We start from the raw sequence: 11,476 nt of genomic DNA on the forward strand, positions 1-11,476 counted from the left end.
AGCCACCCGGGCGTCCCATTGTTTGCCTTGTTTTAAATTGACTATTGGTTCTGTTCCTAGTGTCTTCAACTCTTAGAGCAGCTATTCCCATTGAAAGGCTAGTAGTGTTAAGTTTATTTTTGTCATATTTCTTTTCCAGCTGCTGCAATTAAACATGATCTAATTAGCTCATCACTAGTAAACACCTTTTCTTTCTTGGCTAACAAATGAGCAATCTGCAAACTAACTTTGATTGCAGCCTCATTTTCATTTTTAATTTTTGTAAAGAAATTCTGTTGTGATGAGATACTTCATTTAAAATTTCTAAATTTTATGATCATCACTTTCATGTGAGTTAAGAGTGCTGTAGATTGCTTAGTCTGGTAATACAGATATACGGTATTCCTTTAACACAGCTATAACATCGTTGCATAATGAACACAGTTCTTTGCTATTGTCCTAAAAATGTGACATTTAAAGTCTACTTTCCCCCTCCTTTCTTGTTTGACAGGACAGATATGTATGTATTAGTGATAAAAAAAATAAGTCACAGCACAGCAATACATGCGGCACTCAAAACACTGCTTAGTTATAACAGCACCACTGCAATTTGTTGTGTGTTAAGCAGCAGTGGTAAGTGATGGGAAGACCACATACTGTCCCTGTCAAAAATACTCAAATCTGTCATTGCACAAATGTGGCTATAGACAACATTTAAACAAATAAATGTGGTTGTGATCCAATATAATTTTATTTTTGGACACTGAAATTTGAGTTCCTATAATTTTCATGTGTCATGAGATTTTTTGTTGTTGTTGTTTTTTCAACCATTAAAAAATGTAAAAGCCATTTTTTTGCAGGATTTACAAAAACTGGCAGTGGGCTGAATTTGACCTGCTGGCCGTAGTTTGCTAATCCAAGCCCTAAATCAATGTCCATTACATAGTTCTGGGTCCTTAATAGGTAGAATGAATGTGTCTCAGAATTAACATGGCAGTGGTAATGCGTCTGTGAGTATCTCTTCCAGTTATACATGTGGAAATTTGGGCTTTGTGTCCTTGTAGGTTCCATCTGACTGGAGGTTCTAGTTTCTAGGGAGAAAGGCAATCAGTCATCAAGGATAATAGTAAGAGTCCCATTAAACTTAAAGCTATGGCTGAGTCTCAGTCACTACAGAATCCTTTGCCAAGAGACAACCAAGTAATAAAAGGAGTCACCATACTGGCAGGGTAATTAACCCTGGTCATCAGGAGAAGGCAACAGGGCTGCTGCCACACTATGTAGACAGGGAAAACTATGAATACTGCTTGAGTCATTCACTGGAAGGTCTGTTGGTGCTTTGGTGCCCAGGTATAATAGTAGATGAACACAAGCATGGTGAGAAGTATGATAACTAGAGAATCAGATACTTTAGGGATGAAGGGCTGGATGACTGCTCCCCCTCATCAAACTGCCTAGACCAGCAGAAATGCTCTTCAAAGGTAAGGGGAATCTAGAAATGGTGGTAGAGGGTGGGGGAAAGGAGTGTGTATCTTATCTACATCCCCCCAGAGCCCCACACTGCCTCCCCAACCATACTCTATACATTGCAAATGCGTGCTTCAGTGACCCTTGGGGCTGTGACCCTGAGAGGGAACCAGATCCTCACAATGATCATGTGAGTCTTCAGAGGCCAGGAGCAGGCAGGAGTGGGGCCCTCCTAGTGTAGTGGTTGTCCCTCACCCATCTCCTGTCTGTGACTTGAGCTCTCAGGGGAAGAGGAAGGCAGGAGAGTACTTGAGGCCACTCGAGCCTGAGATAAAGACCTTGGCTGGTCCTGGAGCCTTCTTCAATTTTCTGATCTGTACAGCTCCTGTTCTCCCAAGGGCCTGATAACTAGATGACCTAGAGTTAGGCCAGACATAGGAAGTTTAGCCATAATGAGGGAGTTTATTCTGTTCTCTCAATTCTGTTCTCTTCATCAGAGATGATTATTGATAATTTTAATGTATAGCTCCCTAATCCCCACTCCCTTTAAAATAATGCTTTTATAATACATGTGTATAAATATATACTTACATTGAGTTCATCTTGATTTGATGATTGCTAATCTTATACACCTCCCTATATCAGTACATAACACACTCATTCTGTTATTTGGAATATCACTGTTTAAATGAACTGCAATCCATTTAACAAATACCAGCCAGGCTTTAATGAGTATCATTATACAATTTTTTAAAGATTTTTATTTTTATTTATTCATGAGAATACACAGAGAGGAGAGAGAGAGAGAGAGAGAGAGAGAGGCAGAGACACAGGCAGAGGGAGAAGCAGGCTCCATGCAGGGAGCCTGACGTGGGACTCGATCCTAGGACTCCAGGATCACGCCCTGGGCTGTAGGCGGCGCTAAACCGGTGAGCCACCGGGTTGCCCTACACCTTTTTTTAAATTTAATTTTTTATTTTTTTATTGGAGTTCAGTTTGCCAACATATAGCATATCACCCAGTGCTCATCCCGTTAAGTGCCCCCCTCAGTGCCCGTCACCCAGTCACCCCAACCACCAGCCCACCTCCCTTTCCACTACCCCTTGTTCATTTCCCAGAGTTAGGAGTCTCTCATGTTCTGTCTCCTTCATTGATATTTCCCACTCATTTTCTCTCCTTTCCCCTTTATTCCCTTTCACTATTTTTTATATTCCCCAGATAAATGAGACCATATAATGTTTGTCCTTTTCTGATTGACTTACTTCACTCAGCACAATACCCTCCAGTTCCATCCACATCGAAGCAAATGGTGGGTATTTGTTGTTTCTAATGGCGGAGTAATATTCCATTGTGTACATATACCACATCTTCTTTATCCATTCATCTTTCGATGGGCACCGAGGCTCCTTCCACAGTTTGGCTATTGTGGACATTGCTGCTAGAAACATCGGGGTGCAGGTGTTCAGGCATTTCACTGCATTATACACTTTTTTCAGTGGGTTAGTATTTGGGGTGTTTTTCTCTGTAGCCAGAGCTCTGGCCTTTCTGGTAGGAAAGAAAGGGCAGGTCTTCTAGGTTTCTCTTAGAAAGGGGCTCAATTGTTGGAAGCCATCCTTGTGCCTGAGTCATAGGAGCCCTTATGACATCATAGCTATCACCTTTCCTCCACTTTTGTTGCCAGTGTATGGCTGGAGGACAGACCTGAGAGTGATGGGACCATCTTGCCCCTAACCATGGGTAATTTAGTGAAGTGCAGACCTGAGTGGGGATTTGACAACCCAGCCCAAGTCACAGGCATTTAATGTTTTATAATAGATAGTCAGATCCACCAAAACTTACTGAGAGGGCAGTAAATTTCCCATAGATACCTCAGGATGGGATTTCCCCTCTTTTCATGTCTGAGGTCCTGGGAAAGACCAGGAAGCTGTGTGGTTGACTTGGCACCTAGTGATAAAGAGAGCGCCCTTACTTTCTCCAATGTTTTTCTCTCTAATCTCTGATTACAGGACAGCAAATTTTCCAAGTTCTAGTCAGAGATGATGAAGTCACATTGATAGAACAGAGCTTGAAGGAGCAAAGGGGAGAAGAGGAAGCAACTCTGTCCCTGACAATCCCACCCACACCCACTGCCCCTACCCTCCTCATTCCTCCATGGTAGATGGTTCCAGGCTCTATTGTGTTGGGGACAGCCTTGACTTGGTGACATCTCTGACCCTTGGGTCTAGAAGAGTACCCCAAAAGTTTGTGAACATGTAACTTATTGTTTAAAGAGAGATGGTTCAGTGAGTGAAAGGGACACTTGTCAACATTACCCCAGGACAACAGGCATAAACCTGAAGTGTACCAGGCAAAGTGAGATGAATAGTCACCATACACAGAGCTAGAATGAATATGGACTGACTCTTCCTGAGGATGAAATGTGGGTCTTGCTAAGATGTGTGGATTGTGCCAAGAAGGTGGGCAAAGAGTATGAAATAAGACCACACAAGGTTGGGGGCTGTGTTTGGGGGATGGAAAAGGTAGAGGTCTAGGAAGATTGGGTATACACGTGTGTGTATGTGTATCTCTGTACAATGTATGTGTTAACTTATGTTTAAGCTCTTAATAAAGTGTATGAGGTGGAAAAATCTTTTCATACTTTGGTGAGGCAGAGGGGAAACAGTAGGTTGTGGGTATAACTTGAAGTCAGAGGTGAGAGGGCAGGGGGATAAAAGATGCCACTTCTCCATCTGAGAGTCTGAGGGAAGAGACATGGATCTTCGGTAGATAGTCAGGTCTAGGTGAAACCTGCATCTCTTTTACTTCTAGATCATGGTGTTTTTGCTCTAGACTGGCCAACCATATCCATGCAAAACTGGATGACATTGCAAGTGCAGGTGGAGACCCTGAGACTCAGAGGGCAAGATGCTGTGTCCATGTCCATTAATCAGAGAATGGCAGATGCAGGATCCCTGCTTGGTCCCCTGGGTCCAGCTGTTGCCCACAATGGCTCTGCTGAATGTCAGAGAAAGGGAAGATTGTTGACAGAGATCAGGGCTTCTTCTTGGCACACCACAGGGCTGAAATTCATGAGTTTCCTAAGTGTCCCATTTTCTCTTGCAAGGCCCCCAAATAAAGAACACCAGGAAAGAGGAAGCTGCCATGTTCATCCAGGCCTGGTGGCGGGGCACCCTCGTGCGCCGGACACTGTTGCACGCGGCACTCAGAGCATGTATCATTCAGCGCTGGTGGAAGCAGATCCTGATGAAGCTGGTGGAGAAGAGGAAGCGACTGGCCCTAGATTTCTATGTGCACCAAGAATGGGCAGTGGTCAAGCTGCAATCCTGGGTCCGTATGTGGCCCATACGTGTTCGTTACTGCCGTTTGCTCCACTCTGTCCGCATCATCCAAATCTATTGGCGCTGGCACAACTGCCGTACCCGTGGTTTTATTCAGGGTGATTACATCCTCAAAGAAAGTCAACTGAATCTTCAACTTGAAATCTCTTTAGGCACACAGGCTTGTAGAGTGCAACAGTGCATACCCCTTCCAATAAAGGAGTGATCAGGTCTGCTATATCTGTGTCCCTACCTCTCTGTCAGTTCAAAGAGGTCATTGAACTAATGATGGCATCTCATAAATCAGTTCTGAGGAAGTGGTAGGGTTTGTCTGGCGTCCAGCATTGAGAAAGATTCTGAGTCCAGTGCTGGTTGAATAGGACCTTTGAAAAGACTGATTAGCAATGTCTGCTATGGGTAGGACAGTTGGGACTTCAGGGCCACCAAGTTGACCAACACCAGAGAGACTCCTTTACAGTGAGGTCCATGTAAGTTGTCCCCTCTGTAGTTATGCAGCATGGAGGGCTGTATAATCTTTTGCTCTTCCTCCCTCAAATCTTTAAAAACTACCATTTAAAAAATTGTAGTAAAATACACATAGCATGAAGTTAGTCATTTTAATAATGTTTAAGTAAACAGATCAATGGCATTAAGTATATTTGCGTTGCTGTGCAACTATCACCACCATCTGTCTCCAGAACTCTATTCATCGTGTAAAATTAAAACTCTGTACCCATCAAACAATTATTCTCCATTCTCCCTTTCCCCTAGTCCCAGGCAACCACCATTCTGCTTTCTGTTTCCATGAATTTGATCACTGTAAAAACCTAATTTGAGTGGAATGACAGTATTTTTATTATTATTGGTGGTGGTGGTGATAGACATTTCTCATTTAGCATGTCTACAAGTTTCACTCATGTTGTAGCATATGTTAGAATTTCCTTCTTTTCTAAGGCTGAATAATGTTCCGTTGTATGTATATGCCACATTTTTAAAATCCATTCATCCATGGATGGATACTTTGGCTGCTTCCACCTTTTGGCTATTATTAATAATTCTGCTGTAAAAATGGATGTACAAAGGTTCCTTTGAGATTCTACTTTTGATTCTTGGGGATATATACCCAAAATTGGAGGGGCTGGATCATACAGTAATTTGATTTCACATTTCTGAGAAGTTGTTATGCTGTTTTCCATAGCATCTATAAAATTTTACATTCCCATTAGCAGTGCACAAGAGTTCTAATTTCCCCACATCCTTGCCAACACTAATTAATCTCTCTCTCTCTCTTTTTTGATAGTAGCCATTCTATGTGTGTATGGTGGTAGCTTATTGTAGTTTTAATTTGCATTTCCCTCATGATTACTGATGTCGAGTATCTTTTCATATGTTTATTGGTTACTTGTATATCTTCTTTGAAGAAATACTTATTAAATCCTTTGCCCATTTTTAAAATTAGTTTTTGTTGTTGAGTTATAGGTGTTCTTTGTATATTCTGGATTATTTTATATTCTGGACTTTAATACCTGATCAGATATATAATTTGCAAAGATTTGACCCTATTTTTAAATCAGTTTTTCTCTCTGTTGTTTTTGTTTTTGATGCACAGAAGTTTTTAATTCTGGTATAATCCAATTTATATTTTTCTTTTGTGGTCTATGCTTTTGGTGTCATTAAGCTGGAAATCATTCTCAAATCCAGTGCCATGGAGGTTTCCCTCTAGGTTTTCTTCTAAGAGTTTTAAAATTTTAGCTCTTAAGTTTAGGTCTTTGATCCATTCTTAGTCAATTTTTAAAAGATTTTATTTATTTGAGAGAGAGAGAGAGAGAGAGAGCATGAGCAAGGGGAGAGGCAGACAGAGAGGGAAAGGCAGACTTCCCTGCTGAGCAGGGAGACCACGTGAGGCTTGATCTCAGGACCCCTGGGATCATGACCTGAGCCGAAGGCAGATGCTTAATTGACTGAGCCACCCAGGCAGCCCTTCAGCCAATTTTTTAATATGGTATGTATTCCAATTTTTTATAAGCTACTATCTTCTGGACACTTTTGTATGTGGATATCCAGTTTTCCCAGTACCATTAGTTGAGAGATTGTCCTTTTCCTATTGAATGATCTTGGCAACTTGTTGAAGATCATTGACCATATATATGAAGGTGAATTTCTGGGCTCTCTATTCTATTCCATTGACTTATATGTCTGTCTTTATGCTGGTACTGCACTGTTTTGTTACTAGCTTTGTAATAAGATTTGAAATCAAGAAGTGGGATAACTCCAACTTTGTTCTTTTTCAATGTTGTTTTGGCTATTCAGGGTCCCTTGAAGTTCCATATGAATTTTAAGATGGATTTTTCTCTTTCTGCAACAAATTACATTTGGATATTAATAGGGATTGTGCTGAATCTGTAGATTCCTTTGGGTAATATTGATATCTTAACACTATTGCCTTCCAAACTATGTGCATAGAATGTAATTCAGTTTGTGTTTTTATTTCTTTCAGTAATGCTTTATAGTTTTCAAAGTACAAGTCTTTTACCTTGGTTAAGTTTATTCCTAAGTATTTTCTTCTTTTTGATGTTACTTTGAGCGAAATTCTTTTCTCCCCCCCTCCCCAAATTTTTATTTAAATTCTAGTTAGTTAATATATAGTATAATGTTGGTTTCAGGAATAGAATTTAGTGATTTATCACATATAACACCCAGTGTTCATCATAACAAATGCCCTCAAAATTGTTTCCTTAATTTCTTTTTTGTCTTTTTAATTATTAGTGTATAGAAGTACAACAAGTTTTTATTTGTTGGCTTTGTATCCTGCTACTTTGCTGAATTCATTTATTAGTTCTAACAGGTTTCTGTGTTTTTTTTTTTTTTTTTTTTTGGTATGGAATTTTTAGGGTTTTCTTCATATGAAATCATCTTATCTGGAAACAGGTAATTTTTCTTCTTCCTTTCCTTTCTTTCTTTCTTCTTTCTTTTCCTTTCTTTCTTTCTTCTTTCTTTTTCTTTCTTTTCTTTCTTCTTTCTTTCTTTCTTTCTTTTCTTTCTTTCTTTTTCTTTCTTTCTTTCTTTCTTCTTCTTCTTTTTTTTTTTTTTTTTTTTTGTCTAATTGCTCTAGCCAGGACATTGAATACTATGCTGGATAGAAATGGTGAAAATGAGTATCCTTGTCTTATTCCTGGGAAAGCTTTCAGTCTTCCCCATTAAGTATGGTATTACCTCTGGACTTTTCATATGTGGGCTTTATGTTGAGGTGATTTCTTTCTATCCCTCATTTGTTGAGTATTTGTATCAAGAAAAGGGGGTTGATTTTGTCAAATGTTTTTTCTGTATCAACTGAGATGCTCATGTGGTTTTCTCCTCCTTCATTCTGTTAATGTGGTATATTACATTCCTTGATTTTTGTGTGTTGTACAATCTTTGTATTCTAGGAATATTTTCAACTTGGTCTTGATGTATAATCCTTTTTGTGTGCTGTAGAATTCTGTTTGCTAGTATTTTGTTGAGGATTTTTGCATCTATATTCATCAAGGATATTGGTCTGAAGTTTCATTTTCTTGTAGTTTCTTTGTCTAGCTTTGATATCAGGGCAATGCTGGACCTATAACATGAGTCAGAAAGTATACCCTTCTTTTCAATTTTTTTGGAAGAGTTTGAGAAGGATTACTGTTGGTTCTTCAAGTGTTTGGTAGAATTTAGCAATGAAGACATTAGGTCTAGGGCTTTTCTTTGTTAGGAGGTTTTTGATTACTGGTTTGATCAGTATCTACTCAGACTTTCTATTCTTTATGATTTAATCTTGCTTTTGTGTTTTCAAGAATTTTTCCATTTCATCTAGATTATACAATTCATTTACACACAATTATTATTATTATTTTTAAAAGATTTTATTTATTTATTCATAGACACACAGAGAGAGGTAGAGACACAGGAAAGGGAGAAGCAGGCTCCATACAGGGACCCCCGATGTGGGACTCGGATCACACCCCAGGCTGCAGGTGGCGCCAAACCGCTGCGCCACCGGGGCTGCCCCCACACACAATTATTCACAGCACTCTTATAATCCTTTTATTTCTGTAGAGTTGGTAATAATGTTTCCACTTTCATTTCTGATTTTAGTAAATTGAGTATTGTCTTTTTTTCTTAGTCAAAGTTTTGTCAATCTTTTGAAACAACTTTTGGTTTCATTGATTTTTCTTTAATGTTTTTCTTTCTTTCTTCTTTAATGTTTTTCTATTCTTTATTTAATCTCTGCTCTAACTTTATTATTCTGTTTGCTTTTGATTTTCTTTGTTCTTTTTTTAGTTCCTTAAGTTGTAAAGTTAAGTCATTGATTTGAGATCATTCTTCTTTTTTAATGTGGGCAATTACAAATACAAATTTCCCTCTTAGTATTGTTTTCACTGCATCCTATGTTCTGGTGGGTTGGGTTTTCTAATTTACCTTGTAATTTCTTCCTTAACTCACAGTTGTTTAAGGATGTATTAATTTTTGAATTTTACAGTTTTTCTTATATTATTGACTTCTAAATTTATCCTGTTGTCAAATTATTTCAATTACTGATGTGGCCAGAGAGGATACTTGGTATGATATCCTTTTAAATCTATTGTGACTAAATTAGTGGCCTAATATATGGTCTAATCTGGAGAATGTCCCATGTGCACTTGAGAAGAACTTGTATGCTATTTGTGTCTGCACAGAATTCTGCATATGTTTGTTAGATCTAGTTAGTTTATTGTGTTATCCAAGTCTATTTCCTTACATATCTTCCATCTTCTATCCATTATTGAAAGCAAGTTACTGAATTCTCCAATTATTAAAAAACTGTTTATTTAAAAAACTGTTTATTTCTTCCTTCAGTTTGTCAATTTTCACTTCATATATTTGATGGTTTGTTATTAGGTATTTAAATGTTTATTTGTATTCTGTCCTCTTGCTGTAGTGAACCTTTTAAAACACAATGTTCATTTACATTTATTATAACCTTTTTGATTTAAAATCTATTTTGTCTAATGTTAGTATAGGTGTCCCTATCCTCTTTTGGTTACTATTTGCATGGAATATCTTCTTCCATCCTTTCACTTTCAATCTATTTGTGTCTTTTGATCTAAAGTGAATCTCTTGTAAACAGCATATAGTTGGGTCATATTTTTTTGTGTGTTTTATTGAGATATAATTGACATATAATGAGTCATATTTTTAAAAATCTGTTCTGCCAAACTCTGTCTTTTGATTGGCGAGTTTAATCCATGAAAATCATTACAGATAAACAAGGAACTTACTTCTGCCATTTTTCTATTTGTTTTTTATGTCTTAAAGCTTCTTTGTCCTCCATTCCCTTCATTACTGCCTTCTTTTGCATTTAATTTTTTTGTAGTGAAGCTTTTACTTTTCTTTCTTGTTTCCTTTGTGTATATTCTAGAGTGATTTTATTTGTGGTTACCATGGGGATTCATTTAACATCCTGAAGTTGTAATACTCTACTTCGAGTTTGTATCAGATAAAATTTAGGAACACACAAAATTTGTTCCGATATAGCTCTATCCTTCCCCTTTCAATTACTGATGTCACAAATTACACCTTTATGCATTCTGTGTCTAAAATTCTAGACTAATAATTTTTAATGCATTGGTTTCTTAAATAATGTAGAAAACAAAAAGGTAGAGTTATAAACCAAAGTTATAATAACTTTAAAAAATTAAAATAGCTATTTATTAATTTATTTTAAAAATTTCGGTATAGTTAATATACAATGTTATACTAGTTTCAGGTGCACAATATAGTGATTCAACAATACATTACCTAATGTTTATCATGGTAAAGATACTCTTTTTTTTAAAGAGAGATATAAACCTCTCTAGTGTTTTTTTTTTAAATTTTTATTTACTTATGATAGTCACACACACAGAGAGAGAGAGAGGCAGAGACACAAGCAGGCTCCATGCACTGGGAGCCTGATGTGGGATTCGATCCCAGGTCTTCAGGATCACACCCTGGGCCAAAGACAGGCTCCAAACTGCTGCGCCACCCAGGGATCCTGGTAAAGATACTCTTAAATCCCTCCACCTATTTCATCCATTCCCCACCACCACCCCTTTCCCCTCTGGTAACCATCAATTTATTCTCTATATTTAAGAGTTTGTTTTTTGGTTTGTCTTTTTTTCTCTTTGTTCATTTGTTTTGTTGTTGAAATTCCACCTGAGTAAAATCATATGGTATTTGTCTTTCTCTGACATTTAGCTTAGCATTATACTTTCTAGATCCATTCATGTTGTTGCAAATGGCAAGATTTCAAGCTTTTTATGGCTAAGTACTATTCCACTGTGTGTATATCTATCTTATCATTTTTATCCATTTTTTTGTTGGACACTTGGGCTGCTTCCATAATATGGCTGTTGTAAATATATAACAAACATAGGGGTTCATATATCCTTTAGAATCAAGGATTCTAAATCCTTAGAATTTTAATTTTTTAATTAAATTAGATTAGATTTTAAATTAAATTTAAATTAATTAAATTAGAATTTTTAATTTTTTAATTCTCCCCCACCCACTGTTTTTGTATTATTTAGGTGAATACTCAGTAGTGCAATTTCTGGATCATAAGATAGTCCTATTTTTAAATTTTTGAGGAACCTCCATACTGTTTTCCACAGTGGCTACATGTTTTCCACAGTTTGCATCCCCACCAACAGTACATGAGGGTTCCTTTTTCTCCA

At 37.6% G+C, this 11,476-nt stretch overlaps 1 protein-coding gene across 1 annotated transcript; it reads left to right on the top strand.

Annotated features, from left to right (window-relative positions):
• Nucleotides 1-1,447: 1,447 nt before the first annotated feature.
• LOC112908668 (IQ domain-containing protein F5-like) lies at nt 1,448-4,989 on the top strand. The gene is made up of 2 exons (XM_025984179.1): nt 1,448-1,460; nt 4,550-4,989. Exons 1-2 carry the CDS (start codon nt 1,448-1,450, stop codon nt 4,987-4,989), a joined length of 453 nt encoding a protein of 150 aa, XP_025839964.1.
• Nucleotides 4,990-11,476: the final 6,487 nt, after the last annotated feature.

This window comes from Vulpes vulpes, chromosome 9 (assembly GCF_048418805.1).
Source record: "Vulpes vulpes isolate BD-2025 chromosome 9, VulVul3, whole genome shotgun sequence".
Taxonomy (NCBI): Eukaryota; Metazoa; Chordata; class Mammalia; order Carnivora; family Canidae; genus Vulpes; species Vulpes vulpes.